Below are 21,298 nucleotides of genomic sequence, written 5' to 3'. Positions count from 1 at the left end.
AGAGGACTCAGTGCACAGCGTCACCCAGAGTCATGGGTCCTCCACTCCCTAAGCCCACAGACGAGGTCGCGGAGGGTGTGCGGTGGACCACGACCCACAGGGCCCCGCAGTGCACCGTGGAAGTCACCTGCTAGCCGGCTTGGCCACCTCTGGGGACGGGAGCTCACCTTCTCCCAAAATGGTTCATTCCACTTTCAGGTGGAAGGTGAGGCCCTGTGCGGCCTCTCTAAGGCCCCTCCCGCTGCCCCACTCCCTGCTGCTGGCCCTCTGGGGACCCTCAGTCACATCTGCCCCCTGTCCTGGGCCAGCTCCTTGCATTTGAAGGCAGAGAGGCCACTCTGAGTAGGTTCCTTTCCTGGCTGAACAGGCCCTGGAACAGGAAGAAACTCCAAAAACCTCCAGGCTGCCCCACGTGCATTTCCAGGCGGGGAATCCGGCAGGGGAGCAGGTGGGTGCCTCGGAAGGCCCTGAGGCCCCAGACCTGGCTGCCTGGGAGACCGTGAGCAGGAAGGTGGTCACTCCCCGCAGGCTGTGGGAGCCCGGGGGTGTCTGAGCAGGGTGCCCATGGCCAGGCAGGCTCGAGGGTCAGTGTGGCCTGAGCGCCCAGTGGGGAAGTACCCCTCCTCCTCCCAGTACCCACAGTGTCCATCCGCCCCTCAGGCCCTAGCCCCCTATGGCCTGGTCCACCCCAGCTATGTCCCGGGCCCTGCTCCCCGTCCTGTCTACCCCAGCTATGTCCCAGGCCCTGCTCGCCATCCTGGTCCACCCCAGCTATGTCCCGGGCCCTGCTCCCTGGCCTGGCCCTTCTCCACCCTCCACACCTCACAGCAAAGTCCACTTCTCAGGCCTGGCGGGTGGGGAGTGGCTCTGTCCCTGGCAGGAGCCCCCTCTGCCTGTCCCTGAGGCTTGGGGTGGCCTCCTCAGACCTGCCCTCCGCCTGGTGCCTGAGCACAGACCTTGGTTGCCAAGGCTGCAGGCGCAGGTGGGGAAACCGGCCCTCCGGCCTCTTGGGGCTCACGGGTCAGGATGTGCAGGAGGAAGGCCCGGCTGCGGCCCCACTCCCCGTGGGACAGCAGACACCGCCAGGGACAAGCAGCCCCTCCGGCTTCTCCCAGCCCGCCCACCTGCCGCGCTTCCTTGGAGAAGGAGCCGGCCGTCCTCTCCTTTTGCACAGCCCTGACTGCTGACCCTGCTCGGCCTGGCTGGAGTGCAGACCTGGTGGCCACAGGTCCGGCTCCCCTCCAGGTCCTGGCCTTCCTACCCGGGTGCTGGGGAGTCACCCCAGAACCTCAGCATCCTCACCCCCACAATGGGGCAGCCCCTACGAAACGCTGGTGTCGGTGAGGCCCAGCGTGAATGCCCGACGCTGGTCACACCTGATAAAGGCCAGCCTCCAGGAAGGACGGCAGGTGTGCACCTCCCGGTTCCCGTCCCGAGTGAGCTGGATGCACTCACTCAGGAAACAGGCCACCCAAGCCCAAGTCATGCACCTCGGTGGGCCCTGCAGGCCAAAGGAGCCACACGGAGGCTTTTAGGAGGCAACCAGGGACATTTCCATGTGAACTGGGACCCTCGCTGCATTAAGTTATTAATGCTCTGATTCTGGCATTGTGGTTATGTCAGAAAGTGGCCCTGACTTTTGGGAATTGTATCCTGAAGTATGTGGGGATAAAATGACAAAATGACCAGGATTTGTTTTAAAATATTTCAGGGGGGGAAAGTCACAGGGTAAACTCTTGATAATTCCAGAACCTGGACACACAAGAGTTCATGACACTTTTTGTCTACTTCTGTATCCGAGATTTTTTTTCTACAATTATGAAAACGAACTAGATGAGAGGCTTGCTTCTGAAAACAGAGATTGAAACCAACGGCCTGGGCGTCACTCAGGAGCAAGGAAGCCAGATTTAGCAAATAAAAATACAGGCTGCCCAGGTGTGTTCAAATTTCAGATCGCTAACAAAGAATTTCTTGGTATAAATAAGTCCCATGCAATATTTTATTTATACTAAAATTCATTTGTGAAATGTGCAAGTGTCTTGTGGCCCAGTAATGGCACTCCTGGGCATGTATCCCAGGGACACGGAGACTGCCTTATGTTCTCACAACAACCTATATGTGAATGTTTATTGCAGTTTTATTCCTCACAGCCCCAAACTGGAAACAGCCTGATGGCTTTTAAAGTGGTGAGTGATTAAATAAATTGCTGCGTCAGTTCTGTGGAACACTATACAACAGTAAAAAGGAATAGATGACTGACACAGACTGCAACCTGGATAAACCCCCAGTGAACAATGCTAATGTGCAACTGCCCACACAGTTAGTCATTGATATAACATTCTCGAAATGACAATAGTATAGAAATGGAGAAATTTTAGTGGTTGTCAGGGGGCAAAGGAGGGAGTAGGGGTGGAGGGAGGTGGTGCGGGGGAGATGGCTGTGGCCATCAAGGTGTGATGGAGAGGTCTCTGTGGTGATGGAAACACTCTGTGCCTTGACTGTATGGATGTCAGCATCATGGTGATGACCCTGTACTGCTTTCCTGTAAGAGGTCACTATGGGGGACACAGGGTGACATCTACTCTTTACTACAGGGGTGAACGGTACACTGTACTATTTCTTACAACTGCTTTGTGAATCTGTAGTTATTGAAATAAAGAGTTGACAGTGAAAACATTACTTGTTTGTCTGAAATAAATTTAACTGGGCATGCTGAATCCGACTTGGCCACTCTGGGAACCTGCTGGAAATGCAGACTCTCTGGCTGCACTCTGGACCCACTGAAAGACAATCGGCACAAAAACACTGAAGGACCGGGGGCTCTGATCAGTGGCTCTGAGCTCCTGCTCCGGATTCTTTGGCATCTGGGATGTTAGGAATTAACATGAGTCTTCAGGTTATTTACGAGATTTCAAAAAGCCAAAGGGGACCATGAATCTCACCTAGAATCAGTGCAGAAAAACTGAGTTCCAACTCTCCTCCACTGAACTCAGAAGAGTCCAGACTGTGTCCTAAATAGTCTTCAGAATCCAGGCCCTGCTCATCTGACCTCATCTCCCAGCCTCTTGCCAAGTGACTGCACGAACATTCCAAATCCACTTCCACCTCAGGGCCTTTGCACGTGTGATTTGTTCTGCCAAAACACTCCCTCTAGAGCTTCAAATCGTTCTCTACTTAAGAGGCCACCTCCCAAGAAAGGTCTTCCCAGACCATCCTGTCTAAACTAGTGCCTTTTGCCCCACCCATGTCACCCTTTATCTCATCAAACCAATGTATTTCCTTGATATCACTTGTTAGTACCTCTTTACACTGAGTAATTCAAGTGAGTTGGAAACTGTGACAGTTATGAAAGAATCTGAGTATCAAAATCAAGATAATCAATCAATTCATTTTTTAATTAATTAGGATGCGTTTGTTTGGTGGACAGAATCATCCAGAGCTTGGAAGAAACAAGCAGACCAGCAGGCCCACTCTCGAGGTCCTCCAGCTCTGACTTCAGAGCTCTCTGTAAGTCTCACTTTGCACGTTCTCTCCCCAGCCTGTATGTTTTCCTCTCCCTGGAACACAGCTCACCTCGCGTTACAGACCCTTCTCTGCTGGCCCAGGCTATTTCTCCAGGGTATATTTCCCTTCCTCTCCTTAGAGGATTATCTATCTGTCCAGTCTGCTCTCTACAACGTTCCCTGAACATTCCACGTGAGACCACCTCACTTCTGTGCCCACCCTGATTATCTGGATGAACAACTGTTAGATAATCAGTTGATGAACACTTGTGAACAATTTCCAGTGCATGAAAATTCGTGAACTCCAACTATAACCATGATGTAATACACAGGTAAATAAAGTCCTGGTGCCCCTCCCCCATTCTAAGTACATTCAGAGGTACCAGCAGAAGAATCCAAATGACTCCGATTCAAAGTAGTCAGGGCTCAGTGCCCTGAGTAAGGAATAGGCTGAGAAAGGAGAATGCTATAGAAATCTGGAGGAAGCAACAGTGTTTATCTATGAACATGGTACACATTACTATTTAGGTAGCCCACCTTTAATATTAATCTTTCAATAATGCTATGTAATTTTCTCCAAGTCTTGCATATTTATAGGCATCCAACCTTCTTTTATTCCACTGTAAATGTTTAATTACAGTTTCTAAATGTTCCTGGTACATAGAATTGCAATTGCTTTTCTGAGTTTTATATTCAGAGGCCTTCTAAATGCTCTTATTTTTCTAATAATTTGACAACATGTTTTGGATTTCTATGTGAACGATCATATATGTAAGTAATAGCAGCTTAATTTCTTCCTTTTCCATCCTAATACCTCCAACTTGTTTTTCTAGTCTTATTGTATAGGCCATGACTTCTTATTCCTGGTTTTACAAAGGATGCTTTTAATATTCCTCCTTTAGAAATGATATTTGCAAAAGAGGCCAAAATTAATACCACCAATGATGGAACAAACTGACATCATGTGTCCCATGATGTAATGAACCATAAAAGACATTTCATCTAATATGTGACATTCTTGCCAAAAATACATAAGTGCATCCAATCATGAGGAAACAACCTGATAAATACTAACTTATAATCATTCCACAAAACACTGACCTTTACTCCTCAAAAATGTTAACATCACAAAACACAGATGTCTAAGAGACATCACTAAATGCAATGTGTGGATCTGAATTTGAATACAGTTCAGGACAAAAGAAATTGCCGTAAAGGACACTATTGGAGTAATTGCCAAAATTTGAATCTGGGTTGTATATTACAATTAGCGTTGTATCATGTTAAATACTTAGAATGTGGTCACATTATGGTTAGATAAGAAAATGTTCTTGTCCTTAGAAGATACAGACAGAAGTAATTAGAGGTGGAGGATCCCATCTATAACTTGTTTCTAAACATGCACACACACACAATGACAATTTGGTAAAATGTTAATAACTGGTGAATCAGATAAAAGAAAACCAGGAATTCATTCAACCATATTAGCAAATTTTTGTAGGGTTGAAATCACCTTAAAATAAAAAAAAAAAAAAAATTAAATGCTGTTTGCTATAGGCCGTGTGATCCCCTGCCATCCCTAGTGCCGCAGTTTGGATCTGGAACGTCCCACAGAGGCACATGTAGTTACCAGGGAGGAGGTGCTATTGGGAGGTGGTGGGGTCTTTAGAAGGTGGGGCTTCGTGGAGGTTTTGTATGTGTGTTATCAGGGTTGTTCCACCTCTCACACCCCAGGCCTTGTTTTTTATTTTGAGACAGGATCTCACTTAGTTGCCAAGGCTGGCCTTAACCATGTAATCCTCCTGCCTCAGCCTCCTGAGTTGCTGAGGTTTCAGGCGTGCACTACCCTGCCTGGCTCTCGTGGGAGGTCTTTAGGTCCCTGGGAGCATGCCCTAGAAGGGGGTTGTGGGACTGTGGCCCTTTCCCTCTTTTCTCCTCTGGTGATAAGGTCATGGTCTCACTCCACCATGCAGGCCTACCATGAGGTGCTGCCTCACCACAGGCCCAAAGGCGAGGGGGCCGATGGACCATGGACTGAAGTCTCCGAAACGGTGAGCCAAAACAACCCTTTCCTCTTTCTGTTCATCATCTCGGGTATTTGTTATAGGAACAGAAAGTGGACTAACACACCTCGTTTGCTGGGATTCTTCTCATGGGTGGGTACTGAGCTTTCACAAGGGCTTTTTCTGCACCTGTGGAGATGACGGCAGGATTGTCTCCTTTCGTTTGTTAATATGGAAATGTACCTTTGTTGATGGACTAGTATTAAACCACCTGCATTTTCTGGAATAAACCCAACTTGATCCTAATGTATCTTTTCTTATTCCGTTTCATTCTTTTTGCTAGTAATTTTGCGTCTAGCTTCAAGAGTGTATTGCTCTGTATTTTTCTTTTCTTTGTCTTTCTTCCTTTTTTGGGGGGTGCTGGGGGTGCCAGCAGCGCTCCTGCAGGCTGGGCCAACCCTCCCTCACTGAGCCACATCCCCAGCCCGACCTCCGCTTTCTTATTCTTGTTCTGTCCTTGTCTGGTGAGGGTATCAAGGCCGCACTGGCCACACAGTGAGGAAGGAGTATCCCTCTTCCTATTTTTAGAAGTGTGTAATCTCTTCCTTGAAAGGTTTGTGACATTTGCCTGTAAAGCTGCGCAGGCCTTGTGTGTATGACTATGTAAAATATAACCAATAAGCAAAATACGAGTGCCTGCAACGTAAAGTTCTAAGGAACTGTTGAACACGGACCTCCCCTCTGGGGTCAAGACACGAGCCTCACTAGCACCCGAGACCCCCTACAAGATACCCTCCAATCATAACCTCTCCTCCCTCACGGGGAAGCTATTAACCTGGTTTTCATAATATTCCTTCCTTGCTTTTCTTTAAAATTTTACTAATTGATTATGCAGCCCTTACAGTGTAGTTGACATGGGCTGTTTGTAATCTGAGGTGACTGGGATGGCACAGCTGTAATTTGTCTGACTTGTTTCAGTCTGGGTAAGATGAAACTATGTTCTTTATGTCCCTATACTTCGTTCCTTTTCAGGGTTGTGTACATTCGGTAGTGTGGACAGACCACTCTTCATTTATTCAGTTCTCAACATCCCAGTTTTTCTAGTTTTGCAAGCATATGAACAATGCCCCCAGACTTCTGTTCTAGTGCACATGAGCATATTTTTACTTGGTGTATGCTTAAAAGTGGAATTTCTGGGTTATAAATATGTGTATTTTCCTTTTTTTTTTTTCCCCCAAAATAGGCATGCTGATTTACACACCCATCAGAACTATCTGGTAGTTTGTTTATTTAACTTATTTATTTTTTGTAGCAGAGATTTAACTCAGGGGTGCATGACCACTGAACTAAGTCCCCAGTCTTTTTATTTTGAGACAAGTTCTCAGTAAGTTACTTAGGGCCTTGCTAAGTGGCTGAGGCTGACCTCCAACTTGTGATCCTCCTGCCTCAGCCTCCCAAGTCACTGGGAGGGGGCCACCACCGCTGGCTTGGTAGTTTCCCTCATTCCATGTCTTTACTATCACTTAACTATTGTCAGACCATTTACATTTTTGACAATCTGGCTTGTAGTTATAATTCACTGTGGCATACTAATGAATATTAGTATTCATTAATACTAATGAATGTTTCAAATGTTTCTTAGCTACTTGAACTTTGTCTACTACAAAGTGCCTGTTCAGTTGAGTTTTGTTTTATTTGTCTTGTTTTATTTTTTAGGCAGCTTTCCATTACTGTGATAAAATACTTGAGAAAATAAACTTAAAAAGAAAGAGGTTTATTTTGTCTCAGAGTTTTGGAGGTTTCAGTTCATGGTAGATTGGACCCATTGCTTTGGAGCCTGTAGAAAAATGGTGGGGAGAGAATGAATGACCAAAAGCTAACTTCCCAGTGGCCAGGAAGCAGGGAAAGGAAGAGAAAGGAGTTGTGATTGTACTATCTCCTTCAGGAGCACATCCCCCAATGACCCAACTTCTTCCCACTAGTCTCCACCTCCTAAAAGTTTTTCCACTCCCAACAGTGTCACAGGCTGGAGACCTGGGATTTCGGGGTCATTTAGCATCCTGACTGTAGCAGGGTTCATTTTATATATTCAAGAAATGTGTTCTACTGGGCACTGTAGTGCATGCCTGTAATTTCAGTGATTTGGGAGGCTGAGGCAGGAGGACTGCAAGTTGGAGACCAGCCTCAGCAACTTAGTAAGGCCATGTCTCAAAATAAAAAATAGAAAGGGTTGGGGATGTGGTTCAGTGGTAAAGCACCCCTGGGTTCAAACCCCAGTGTCAAAAAGAAAAAAAAGTGTTCTCTGTCTGTTAATTGCAGATACCTTTTTCCATTTCATAACTTGACTTTTCTGTTATTTTCTTTAAGGAAATTTTTTTTGTTGTTGTTCAATTTATTAAACAGTTGTAGAACTATTTAGGCTTTCTATTTCTACTTGAATTAGTATTGAGAAGTTACATATTTTTAAAGGAATTTGTCCATATTGTGAACATTTTCAAATTTATTGGCATGAAATTGCTCACCTTACTGTCTTCTTAGATTTTGAAACTCTGCTGCTATCTTGCCTTTTGGGTTCCTGATGTTATTTGTACCCTCTTTTTATTCTTTCTTTGGATTTATTGTGTTGGATTTTTTTCCTGATCTTTTTGATTTTTTACTCCCCCTCAGGTGGAGGTTGACCCAGGGGAACTCTACCACTGAGCTACATCCCCAGTCCTTTTTCACTTCTAAAATTTTAAAACAGAGTCTCACTCTGTTGATAAGGCTGGCCTTAAACTTGTGATCCTCCTGCCTCAGCCTCTGGAGTAGCTGGGATTACAGGTGTGTGCCACCACACCTGGTCAGGAATGAGTGAGAATTTAATACTGAATGCTAATTAATTTCTAACTCAATTGCTTGTGATCAGTAGACTTGGTCTGTCGTCTGGCATAGTGGCACAGGCCTGTAATCCAGGCCACTCAGGAGGATAAGCAGAAGGATCACAAGTTTGATGGGCTGGGGAGGTAGCGCAGTGGTAGAGGGCTTGGCTAGCATGCACGAGTCCGGGGTTCCATCCCCAGGACCACGAAAAAAGTTTGAAGCCAGCCTTAGCAACTTTGTGAGACCCTGAATCAAAAATTAAAAAGGGCTGGAGGGCTCACCTGGTATGGGAAGGCCTGTTCAATCCCCAGGACCACAGAACAAGCAGGCAGATAAAAACTCTGTGCCTAAGGGATTCTAATTTGCATTTATGACTTCCTTTTGTTTGCTTGTGTGTGGTGCTGGCTTGAACCTAGGGCCTTCTGCATGCAAGGCAGGCACTCTATCCCAGCCCTGACTTTAACCTCTGAAGTCCCTTGGAGGTCTAGGTCTGCTGTGTCCCAGCTCAGCTGTCACTCATGGTGGCAAACCTGCACCGTGGTCTTGGTGAATCACTATTTCCCTGACTTTAATCTGCCTCCCCCGAGAGTCTTCATGCCTGTTTCATTTTTCTTTTTGGAAGTGGACATTGAACCCACTTTACCACTGAGCTACATTCCCAGCTCTTGATTTTGAGATGGGGTCTCCCTAAGTTGCCAACACCCCAACTTGCAAGCCTCCTGCCTCCGCCTCCCGAGCTGCTGGGATCACAGGCGTGGACCCCAGCTGGCTTCACACCCGCCTCTGCCGTGAAGCACTTCCAACCAGGGAGCCCTGCAGCCCCGTCGGGCCTTCTGCCTGGAGGCCGAGACTCAGTATCGCTATCCCGAAAAGATCTGCTGTTAGAGGGATACGGACGAAGCCGCTGCTTTTGGGGGTGAGAAACACTGGACATCAGCCATGGTCCACTCTGTACCGTCAATGTCCGCTTGGGGGGCAAGCCCGATCTCGCTCTTGCTTCCGGCTCACCTCCCCTCGGCTGGTTTTGGCCTGACATTTGTTTTCTCTCTTACTTATTTATTTATTTATTTTTGCAGGGGAAGATGACTTTGGAGATTTCCCCAGTCTCATGTGAGTCCAGCAAAGCACTAAAAGTTCCATTTCGCTCGGGATGAACCAAGGTGCAGACCTGTCCTGTAGGGAGGAGAGGCGGTCCTGGGCTAAAATCCCAGGGTAGGCGTATTTTTCTCAAGAAGGAAGCGGAGGCTCAAAGAGGCAAAGCGACTGGCCCAAGGTCACACAGCTAGGAGGCGGCAGTGCTGGGAGCCGGCTCTCGAGTTCTAGGAACCTGGGCTCCTGCTGGCGTCCCTCTGCGGGCACTGCCTCCTGAGCCCCGTCCGGGCCCCGGGGGTCCTTACCTGGTGTAGGGGGATGACGAGGAAGGCCCCCCCGCCCGCACACTCAGTGACAACGGCGATGAAGTGGGGGTTCACGGCACAGAAGTGGTTGTCGTGGACGCTGCGGGTGATGGGCACCGAGTCGTAGCAGTTCTCCTTGCTGGCGGGTTTGCCAAAGACGTGGCGGAACTTGGAGCTCCGGTACTGGGGGTGCCATGACATCTGCAGGAGACAAACGGGACAAAAGGCATGAGGCCCGGCGCTCGCACCTCGAGCAGGCCCAAGAGGGCACAGCCAGAGCGCTGGGTTCTGGCTGGACAGCGACTCGCTCTGAAGAGGACCAGGGGACCGGGCTGTGACTGCAGGCGTTCCTGCCTCTCCGGTGGATGGGGTGGGACGGTGCATGGCTGGCCCTGAGCTGCTTGCCGACCGCAGGGTACCGGCTTTTGTTTCTTCAAGTGTGAACAGGAAAAGGCGGAGAAGCCGCAGAGAACTCGCGGCCCCACCGTCCAGCTCGGCGGAGCGGGCAGCACCGTGCTCCCAGGAGCCACCCCGCCTGGACTCCAGCTCCAGCTCTCTAACCACCCAGTGGGTGAGTGACTTAACCCCTGGAGTCTCAGTCTTCTTGTCTATATAGTGGGATAACCAAAGCCCTTGCCTCAGGACTTGTCCTGAGGACTCAGGTGACATATTTAGGTCCCTTGGTGCATGGCAGATCCTTGATGACAGTAGCAGAGTGCTACCATTTCAAGTTGAGAGTCCCTTATGCAAAGTGCTTGAGAACTGAAGTGGTTCAGATTCTGGATTTTCTCAGATTCTGGAATATCTGCATGTCCATAATGAGAGATCTTGGGGAGGGGACCCAACTCTACACACCAAATTCTGTTGTTTCACGTACACCTTATACACAAAGGCATGTGTGTGGGGATTGAACCCAGGGCCCTGTGTGTGCCAGGCATGCACTCTACCAACTGACCTATAACCCAAGTCCCCGAAGGTAATTGTATACGATACTTTTAGTGGGCCTGTGTTTTAACTCCAGCTTATTACAAGGAATTTTCCATTGGGGATATCGTGTTGGTTCTCAAAGTGTCTCAGATTTTGGAGCATTTCAGACTTCGGGCAACTCTGGGTTGGGAATGCTGGACCTGTATTATCATCTGGGCATCTTGGGCTCCTGTGCCCTTGTCCAGCTGCATCTGTCCACTCAGTATTTACTGGGCAGTGCTGTGTCCAGGCCCCGTGCTGGGCACCGGGGGCTTGGAGGCAGCAGGCAGGAGCCCAGCCCTTCCAGGAGCCCAGGGTCCTGTGGGTGAGGCTGTTAGGGGACCACTGGGCCACGGGACCTAGAGAGCTATGGGTAACACGGGGTTTGAACACGGCAGTCAGGAAGGCTTCCCAGGGGAAGTAAGGCTGGAACAATGACTTGAAGCTGGCCTGGGAGGAGTGGGGAGCTGTCCCAGGCAGATGGAAGAGCCTGAGGCAAAGGCCTGTGATAGCAGCGAACTTGGGCAGTTTGGGAAACCACATGGGATTTAGTAAGATTATCAAGGAGATATGCAAAAGAAAAAGGTGTCCCTCTCTCTCCCTCTGTCCCTCTCTCTCCCTCTCTCTTCCTCTCTCTCTCTCTCCCTCTCTCTCTCTCTCTCTCTCTCTCTCACACACACACACACACACACACACTAACTGGGCCACAGCTCTCCTGAAGCTCAGCCACCTCCCTGGCACCAAGGAGCCAGTGTTTGAGCACTTACTGTGTGCCAGGCCCCATGCCAAGTGCTCTCCCTGTCGAGCACAACTAGGTGCCACCCGGCTTCCCAGACGCAGGCAGTGAAGCAAGGAAGTAGGTCACACGCTAGGAAACGGCACGACTGCCCCATTGCTGGAGACCGGCCCCAGGTGCCCACCGCTGACCATGACCACAACAGCATCTGCACACCATTACCCCCATCAGGGGACACGCCCTGACCATCAGCACCCCCTTCAGAGAAGGAAGATTAGCAGCAGGATGCTACGTGGCCCCTGTGCAAAGGGAGCTGGTGGCAGACCAGTGCCAGCCTGAATGCCCTCTGCCCCACCCAGCCCTTATCTCCACTGCCAAGGTTCTTCCAGACCTGCTGCCAGGGAAGGGGGGAGGAGGCGGCGCCGTGCCAGGCCGGCCTTCTCCCGTGCGCACACGGTCTGGGGTGTGCAGGCGAGGCCCCTGTGCCCCAGCGCCCGGGCTCCAGCGGGGAGGGTCGGAGCCCCGAGACTTTGATGACTCAGCCACTCAGAGAGCAGGAGTTTCCCGTCCCTACAGGCAGGCACTTGTCCCCAACCCCGGCGCGTCCCAGCAGATCCAGGGCTGCCTTCCCGGGAGGGGCACACACAGAACAGGGGTGGCCTCCACTCTGCTGCGGTCACCTAGGCACGCTCGCTGGCCTCAGGCCATGGGATTAGGCTCTGGGGGCTGCGAGTTCCCCGCCCCAGAGAGGATCTCCTCATCTTGGGGTTCAACCTGGCCTGGGGCTTATTTCTCAAGAGCTCACTGGGTCATGGCCGGCTCTGGCCTGTCCCCTACTTTACAACTCTCCTGTGAGGTCGGTGGGGGCTGCTGTCCCCAGGCGACGATGGGAAAGCTGAGGTGCGGGGACAGAAATGAGGCTGTTCTGAGCCGTGGGGGTGGAGGCGGGCTGGTGCTCTTCCTGCTCTGCCACGTGCTCCCCGTGTTGGTGGTGCGGTGGGTGTGTGCCAGGGAGAGGAAGACACAGATTTTCCTGCCTGTCCCCAAGGCCCCTCTTCCCCACCCGGGCCTCACATTACTGCAGGGCAAGGGTCAGTGACAGGGTGGCCGAAACTGAACCCACACTGGGTGTGGCACAAACCGGCAGAGTAGATCATTCCTTAGCGCCCAGGGCCGCAGGGTAAGAATGACATTACCTGATTTGGTCTTTGAACATGTGGGTTGGGTAGGACTCTGGCACTGCTGGCTACCACTGTCCCTCTGTCAATTTGTGGTTGCACATCTAATATTTGAAGTCTCCCCGCCCCCTTTAAAATTGGACGGCGTAGGCCCAGACAACCGCCCCATAAGTACCTCCTGGGAGGTTCTGAGCCACCACAGTTAGGTCATGGGCCAGGTTTGTAGAGGGAGATGAGAAACCGCAAGTTACCCCGATGCTTTAAAAACGAAAAGAGATTACTGTTAGCAGGAATGTAGCACTTGGCTTGAGAGAGATCTGCAGAGACCATGAATTAATACAGCCAACACCTAATTAGGCACAGGTCCCTCACCTTGACTCCGGTCCTTGGCCGACTAGAGTTCATCCTGATCCTGACCTTCACCCCAAACTTGATGGCAAAGCTCCTTTCTCACTCATCCAGAATTCTGACGGGAACTGGGTGTGGTGGCGCACGCCTATAATCCCAGTGATTTGGGAGGCTGAGACAGGAGGATGGCAAATTCAAGGCCAGCCTCAGCAATTAAGCAAAACCCTTGACACTTTAGTGAGACCCTGTCTGAAAAAAAAACAAAACAACAAAAAAAAAAAAAACAGAAAAGGCGGGGTGTGGCTCAGTGGTAGAGTGCCCTTGGGCTCAGTCCCCAGTACCAAAACCAAAACCAGAATTCTGAACAGGGCCTCTGAAGACTCATGTGGACAAGGTGGCTGGCTCATTGCCAAGGCCACCCTGCTGGAGCCCAGCCCTCTACTTCCCCACAGCCTCTCATGGAGCCTTCCTTTCTCCCCAGCAGAACAAAGAGACGACCAATCTCGGTGAGGGTCTTATCCACAGTGGTCTGTCGATCTAAGCCAGGCTCTGGTGCCAACCATAACTCCTGGGCACAGAGGGTCTTTACTTTGGCCACCACAGGCCAGCAACAAGGTCTAAAGTGACACAGTAGGATCCAGGGAGCCAGAACTCAGGCTCGCTCTCCACAGGGCTAATTTTCCTCCTTCCTTCAAGAAGAGGCCTAGCAGCTCTGAACAAAGAGGGTGGCCACCCATTCCTGTCTGCCTGGGATTGTGGAGGGGTTCCCTGAGTACAGGAATTTTAGTGCTAAAACCGGGAACATCGCAGAAAAACAGGGACACACACCACATGTAATGATTCTGTTAAATCCCCAATAGTCCTGACTTTGACGATGAAAGAGAAAGTTCTAGAACTGATTTTCTAAAGAGGCCAACATCTAGCTGGGTGTGGTGGCCCACATCTGCAATCCCAGTACTTGGGAGGCTGGGGCAGGAGGATCGCAGGTTCAAAGCCAGCCTGTGCAAAATAAAATAAAAAGGGCTGGGGATGTGGTGGAGGACTTGCCTAGCGTGCGCGAAGCCCTGAGCTCAATCCTCAGCGTGCAAAACAAAACTAAATGAACAACAACCTCCTGAACCAGAGATTAGAGCACTTCAAAGCCTAAATGTGCAAACAGGTTTGTAGAGGGAGGTGACGATCATTTGGTTCAATCACCAAGCTTCCACTGTTGGCTTGTCCTCATTCTGTGTCATGCCTGGGGCTGGGTGAAGTCTGGAGGGTGGGATGAGCAATTCTGTCGCGGCTCTCCCTGTGTGGGCTCCTCTCAGGGAAATGGCCAAGTGCAGGAAGAGATGGGAGCCTTTGGTGGTTTGCCAAATTTGCACATTGGAATCATTTAAATCACAACCCTGGGTGTGGGGCGCTCCAGAGCTTCCCTGGGGACCCCAGGTGCATCAGGTTAATGGATAACAGAAACTTCTAAAGGTACTCTTAAAGTGGAGTCTCCCAGGGCAGCATCACCTGGCCACCTCTTTTAAGTGCAAATTCTCAGCCCCTCCAACACCCCCAACCCAGGCAGGGCCCCCCACACTCAGTTTTCACCATCTTTCTGGTGCCGAGGCACTGGGGTCAAACCTGAGCTGCAGCGTAATGGGTGGGTGGGACGGGAACACCTGAACCCCTTGGCGAACCTCAGCATCACTAGAAGAGATGACCTCTCGTGATGTGCCTCAGTCCGTGAAGCGACGGAAAGAATACAGCACCATTTATGAAGTGGTCTTGCTAAACAATTAAACCCAATGTTGACCAAATCTTTGGATGTGACATGCATACAGGATACGGAGAAATGTATCTAACCACAAGGATGTGCCAGGCAAACTCTAAAACACAGGAAATCCTACCCATCGGGGCTGGGCGGTACCTCACTGATAGAGCGCTTGCCTGGCCTGAGCAAGGCCCTGGGTTCCATGACCAACACTGAAAAAATAAAATCCTCTCCATCAAATTCTGGTTAATAGCATTACTTCAAAATGGGCCAAAGAGCTGAGCTGGTAAAACCCTTATAAAGAAACAGGGCAAGAGCTTTTGACCGGCCAGGGGAGCCCAGAGGCAGAGTGTTTGCCAGGCACCTGCAAGGCCTGAGCTGGATCCTCAGCACTGGAAGGAAAGAGCTTTAGGCCACTGGATTTGGCAATCATCTCTCAGACCTGACGCGTAGGCACGGGCAACAAATGAAAAGCAGACGAGCTGGACTTCGGGCAAATTACGACTTTTGTGCATCAAGGACATTATAACAGTAAATCGGCATCCTACAGAATGGGAGGAAATATCTGCAAATAATGATTTTTTTTGTTTTTTGGTACTGGGGATTGAACCCGGGGGAACTCAACCACTGAGCCACATCCCCAGCCCTATTTTGTATTTTATTTAGAGACAGGGTCTCACTGAGTTGCTTAGGGCCTCGCTAAGTTACTGAGGTTGACTTTGAACTCGCAATCCTCCTGCCTCAGCCTCCTGAACTGCTGGGATTACAGGCACACGCCACCGCGCCTGGCCTGCAATTAGTATTTCTGATAAGGTATTAATAAGTAGAATATATACGGCACTCCTAAAACTCAACAACAAAAACCCAAACAATCTGAAAAGGGCAAAGGACTTGATGAGCTATTTCTCCAAAGAAGATGTCCTAATGGCCGCTAAGCATGAAATAAGCTCAACATCACTAATCATTAGAGAGAAGCAAATAAAAATCACAATGAGATGTGCCTACTCTCACCCATCAGGACGGCTGCTGTCAAAAAAGCAGCAAATCCCGGTGTTGATGAAGATATGGAGAGACTGGAACCCTTGTGCCCTGCTGTTGGGAACGTGAAACAGCACAGCCACTGTGGTAAGGAGTCTTCAGCTTCTTCAAAACAACTAAAAATAACGTTACCATATGAGCCAGCACCTCCACTTCTGGGTATATATCCTAAAGAAACGTAAAGCTTTTTTTTTTTTTTTTTAAGGTACTGGGGATTGAACCCAGGGGTGATTTACCATTCCAGCCCTTTTAATTTTTTATTTTGAGACAGGATCTTGCTAAGTTATTGAGGCTGACCTCAAACTTGTGATCCTTCTGCCTCAACCTCCTGACTCACTGAGATTATAGGCATGCAATACCATGCCCAGTAGAAAAGGATTTTGAAGAGCCATCAGTATACCCATGTTCCTAACAGAGTTATCTGTACTACCTAAAAAAAAGGATGCAAACAGTGTCCATCAAGAGGTGGAAGGGTAATTAAGCAAGAGGTAGTACAGACAAACCACGGAATATTAGTCAGCTGTAAAAAGGAAGGAAATTCTGCAACATGTCACAAGATGGGTGGACCCTGAGAACATTATGCCAAGTGAAATAAGCCAGTCGTGAAAAGACAAACACTGCAGAAGTCCACTTTCTCAAGGTAGTCGGAGTCATAGGGACAGACAGTCCAACAGAGGCTGCGGGAGCTGGGGGTGGGGGCGAGTGAGGAGTTGTGGCTTAGTGGTTTAGAGTTTCCGTTTTACAAGTGGGAAAGTTCCGGAGGATGGTGGCAATCACTGCACAAGGACACAAATGTACCTCATGCCACTGAACTGCAGGCCGGAAGTGGCTACCACCACTGTCATGGACATTCGACCACAATGACACACGTTTTTAAAAAGAAGGTCTGGTTTCTTCACAGACGAGGGAAAGAAGGAAGGATCGCAGAGGCGAAGAGACCGGACAGGTAAGAGGCCAGCAGCCCGCGGACGGGTGGGCCCATGTAGGTGTGCATGGTGGACAGCCAACCAGGCCCAAGGGCTGCGCACCCGCGGGTGACAGTGGTGCCAAGGCCGTGCTGATCCAGAGCCCCTCTCCGAGGGACGGGCTCAGCGTCATGGTGCCCGCGATCCGTGCCGGAGAGAGGGCAGCAGGCGCTGCTCAGCGTCCCTGTGATTGTGTGTGCGCGTCTCCACAGGAAAAGGCTGAACCAGGAAGAGGCAGGGGACCCCAAAGTGGCCCAGGTGCCGCGGCCTGAATGCAAGGCTCCCATCGTGGCCTCAGCCTGTTCTGCCCAAGACAGAAGGTTCTAGACACACGCACCTTCTAAAGTCAAAACCAATTAAAACTAAGCAAAAGTGAGAATCCAGCTCCTCAGGGGCACCAGCCACGTCTCCCGGCGCTCAGCAGCCACGTGTGGCCACGGGGTACAGTATGACCATGGTCCTCCCTGCAGCAGATGCTGCTGGACAACACCACTGTCACTTCCTGTCACATTCCGTGAGTTACTTAACGCCTGCTTCCTTACCAGGAACGTCAGGTGTGAGGATGACTACGAAGAACGCACGCCACTTTTATTAGCTACGTGTGCTAAGGAGGTTCCGAATGTGAGCTCGACCCTCACCGCAGCCCCACAAGTACAATCATCTCCCCATTTTTTACAGATGAGGAAACCAGAATACAGAGAGGTTAAGGAACATGCCCACCATCACACAGCTGGGACGTGAAGGCCAGCTGTCCAGTCAGGCCCCCACTCTCCCCCAGGCCGCCCTGGCGATTAAACAAGGGGGGATGCTTGGTGCATACTTAGTGCTCAACATATGTTAGCCAGCAAGACTGCTTGTGGTCCCAGTGGTTGCAGGATGCTCAGACTGGATTTAGGACACGACAGGTAGGGTTTCGTGCTAATGGCCCAACATTTGGGGGATCAGAGTAAAAAATCCCAAATCAGAAGTACGAGGCAGCTCACCATCGCTTTGGCCCCAGGGCTCACCACGCGGTGAGGATCAGACACACAGGCGGAGAGCTAACCATCCCTGCCCATCAAGTACTCAGAGGGCCAAGCATGTGGTGGCATATGCCAGAGGCTCAGGAGGCTGAGGCAGGAGGATTGCGAGTTCAAAGCCAGCCTCAGCAATTTAGTGAGGCCCTAAGCAACTTAGTGGACCCTGTTTCTAAATAAAAATAAAATAAATAAAAAGGGTTGGGGATGTGGCTCAGTGGTTAGTACCCTTGGGTTCAATCCCTGGTACAAAAAGGAGAAGGAGAATCCGGAGGACCAGGCTGCTCTGCTGTGCCCTGCTCTGTCCTGAGTGGGGGCCGGAGTAGGGAAGCCCTCTGGCTTCTCCGTTAGCGCAGCCCGGGCAGGGGCCAGGCAGAGCTGCCCAGGACCCTCCACTGCCTCAAACGTCACCATGCAGGCAGCGCCTTCCTGCAGCCCGCAAAGGACACCAGTCCTGTCTCCAGGCGGCTGGGCCTCTGCCAGCCTCCCACCCCTCCACCCGCCTGCCTCCTCTGGTCCAGCACAGATGCCTCCCTGCAGGCCCACGGCAAATACAGACCCGGTCAGGCAGCCGCCAAGCGCAGGCCTCCCCCTGATGAGATTAGGCCTGGCGGCCTCCTCCTGACGTCTGACACTGTCCAGAGCCAGTGGCCTGGGGCTGGCACCTCGGGATGACCTGCTCCGAGGCCGGCTGGTCCCCGCCCCCCACCTCCCCTCAAGCAGGGGTCTGAGTGGCCGGCTCTCTTGGGGACTCTGCTTGTCCCCCACCAGCCCCAGGCCTCCTATCTTGTCCCCTGCCCAGGTTCAGAGTAAAGCGCTTGCTGAGCAGGGTCTGGAGGCCCGGCCGCCCCTCCCCCCCCGCCCTCTCCACACGCCCGCCAGTCACCAAGCTTCCCAGGTGCCCGTCGCCCCACGCGCCTCTCCCTGCTGGAACCCCGCAGGCCAAGCCCTTGGTTGGCACTTGGCGGGCTCCTCGGGTGCTCCTTCCTCTCCTCCACCTCCAGGGGCCTCTCCGCCCCTTGAAGGCCCCACCCTCAGATTCAGGGATGTGGCCCAGGGCAGGAGAGAAGCCCCAGGTTCAAGTCCGGTGGCCCCCATTTGTCTCTCAGCATGTGCATCTTAAAAGGGGGCTTGGTATCTCCCTGGGGGTCTGGGGAGTAAGTGAGATAACGTGGCAAGATACCTCGCACGTGTCTGGCTGCTTCCTCCACCTACCCTCCCACCCGGAGGACAAAACCCGCTCTGTTCTCCCACAGACAGACTCCGGGTCGCAGGAGGAGGCCAGCTTGCCCCCGGCTGGATCTCACTCACCACCCACCTCTCCCAAACCCTCCCCTGGGCACTGAAAACCAGGGGCCCGGCAGCTTGGAGTGTCCTAATTCTGGCACCAATTTGCCCTGTGACCTTGGGCAAATTTCACGCCCTCTCTGGTTTTCCATCCATACATTGGTAACACCCCTGCCCACCTGTTAGGATGATGATGTGCAGCCTGCACGGGCCAGACCCTCCCGAGACCCACTGGGGCAGCAGAGTTGTCCACCTGCCAGTTGTTCCTGCCCCTGGAGGGATGGTCCCCTTCCTACTGGGCCTTCTGTAGACCCAGCACAGCAGTTCTTCCTGTTCATTCCCCACAGGACGCTCTGACCCAAGCACCATGCAGGTTTATTGCCCCACAAGCTCTTTATCTGGGAGTTTCGAGCAACAAGGGTCACGGGGGCGGGGTGGGGGTTCCCAGGGCTCCTCCAGGAAGCTGACAACCTGGAGGCTGCACTTCCTGCTCCCCGTGCACTCCCTGGGACAGAGGGCCCAGACCTGTCTCTGAACAGGGAGAGGCACTGAGGTCCAGAGAGGGAGAGCACCCAGCTCAGGGCTAAGGCCCTGCAGCTCCAGCCTTGGGTGGACCCACACATCAGCCCCCACTCTGCCAGTTTCAGGGGCTGGCAGCCCAGAGTCAGTCCCCCTGCTGCCCCAGGCTCACTGGAGCCCTGAGTCTGGCACCATGCTGGGCACTGTGGGGCAGAGACAAGGACAACCCAGACAGGGTGAGATCAAGGGAATCCAGAGGCCAGCAGGGACCCCGTGCTCAGTGCAGGGACAACAGGGCTAAGCCACCGGAGCTGGAATCTGTGCAGGGGATGGAAACCTGGGGGCCACTGGGGACCCCTGGCCGGGCATGTTTGAGGAAGCCTCAAAGGCTGAGTGGAGCGAGCCCAGTAGTGAAGCCAGGGAGCCGCCTGGCCATTGGTGGTGTGCCGAGAGGGCGAGGGGCTTGCAGAGTGGGGGGCGAGGGTGGCAAGCTGGGCGTCAGGGTGAGGGCCGCAGCGGGACAGGGGGCTGGGCAGGGGCTCTGAATGCCAGCCGAGGAGCTGGCACCTGAGACAGCCGGAGTCCTCAGAGTTCAGAACGCGGGGTGCAACATGGTCAGCGCAGACACGGGTTCAGCCCTTGCCATTTAGGAGCCCAGGGAAGATTTTCTTTTTTCAGTTTTGGGCTGGGATCTAAGGAAGAGATGACGGGTTTTATCTGGGGCCTGGCTCTGACTGGCCGGAGGTGCTCGGGAGCACTGGGAGGAGGAGGAGGAGGAGGAGGAGGAGGAGGAGGAGGAGGATTCTGAAGGCTTCCTTGGCTGGCCTCTGGAGAGCAGGAGTGTGCCTGCCGGGACTGGAGTCCCCAGACAGGACTGAGGGCCTGCGCACTCCTGCGGAGGCCAGACAGGCAACACCCCATCTCCCGGGCCAGCCCACACAGGAGGATGATGGGAAATTCTCTTCTGCCTCTTTCACCTGCTTATTACCATGGAGATAAATGCCGCTGCTCAACCTTAATCAGTTCCCTGGGAGGCCTCCTCCAGTCGCCAGCCTTCCCCGCCCACCCAAACCTCTGGCTCAGGCCAAGCCTGCAGGCCAGGGAGCGCAGTGGCTCACGATGATTCTCCTAAAACTTTAAGTGCCAGAAGCCAGGGGTTATGGGGATAGGAGTAGAGGAGAGGTGCCGGGCCCCCGCGCCCCACAGGAAGACTGCCCCAGGACTGGCCGCTGGGACAGATGCCAGCCCCTCACTGTGTCTGCTAATGTTTTACAGCATCGGGTCTGAGAGGGTCAGAGACCCCGGGACGGCTGATTACCACCTGCCTCATCAGACACCACCCTACAGCTTCTGGCTCAGCAGGTCTGGGCAGGGCCTGAGGATCTGGGTTTTCCAGCAAGTTCCCAGGGGTCCAGCAAGCAGCAGGTCCCGGGACCACTCCCGGAGGGCCACTGCTTTTCAGCCCTGCTTGTGATTCGCACAGTCCTTTCTGTTCACGGCTCAGTTGACTCCTCACAAGCACCCTGGGGAGAGGAGCCTTATCCCCATTTCACAGACGCGGCTCAAGACATGACCCCAGAGGAGTGGAGTCACTTTTCTGAGGTCATGCAACCTGTGATCAGCTGGACCCCACTGTCAGACTCCAGATGCTCGGGACACAACCGCCTGCTGACTGGGGAGCCCTCGGGCTGATTTTGGCTTGCTTTCTTTCAAACATTGTCCTAGTATCTAAACTG

General features: G+C 52.0%; 1 protein-coding gene across 2 annotated transcripts in view; it reads right to left on the bottom strand.

Moving 5' to 3' along the window:
* The window catches only part of Coro2a (coronin 2A), a 57,251-nt gene that overhangs the window by 19,932 nt on the left and 16,021 nt on the right, over positions 1–21,298 (bottom strand). Inside the window, exons 1-2 of one of the 2 annotated variants that reach the window (XM_047524918.1) lie at positions 11,856–11,876; positions 9,763–9,963 (exon numbers count right to left, since the gene is read on the bottom strand). In XM_047524918.1, the coding sequence (XP_047380874.1) occupies positions 9,763–9,963 (201 nt within the window). In that variant the 5' untranslated portion in view covers positions 11,856–11,876. Of the gene's footprint in view, positions 1–9,762; positions 9,964–11,855; positions 11,877–21,298 lie in introns of those variants that run through there. The other variant, XM_047524917.1, reaches the window with a different exon arrangement.

This window comes from Sciurus carolinensis, chromosome 14, assembly GCF_902686445.1.
Source record: "Sciurus carolinensis chromosome 14, mSciCar1.2, whole genome shotgun sequence".
Classification (NCBI taxonomy): Eukaryota; Metazoa; Chordata; class Mammalia; order Rodentia; family Sciuridae; genus Sciurus; species Sciurus carolinensis.
The sequence above is the reverse complement of the archived record's forward strand: the minus strand, read 5'-3'. Positions and strand labels throughout refer to the sequence as shown.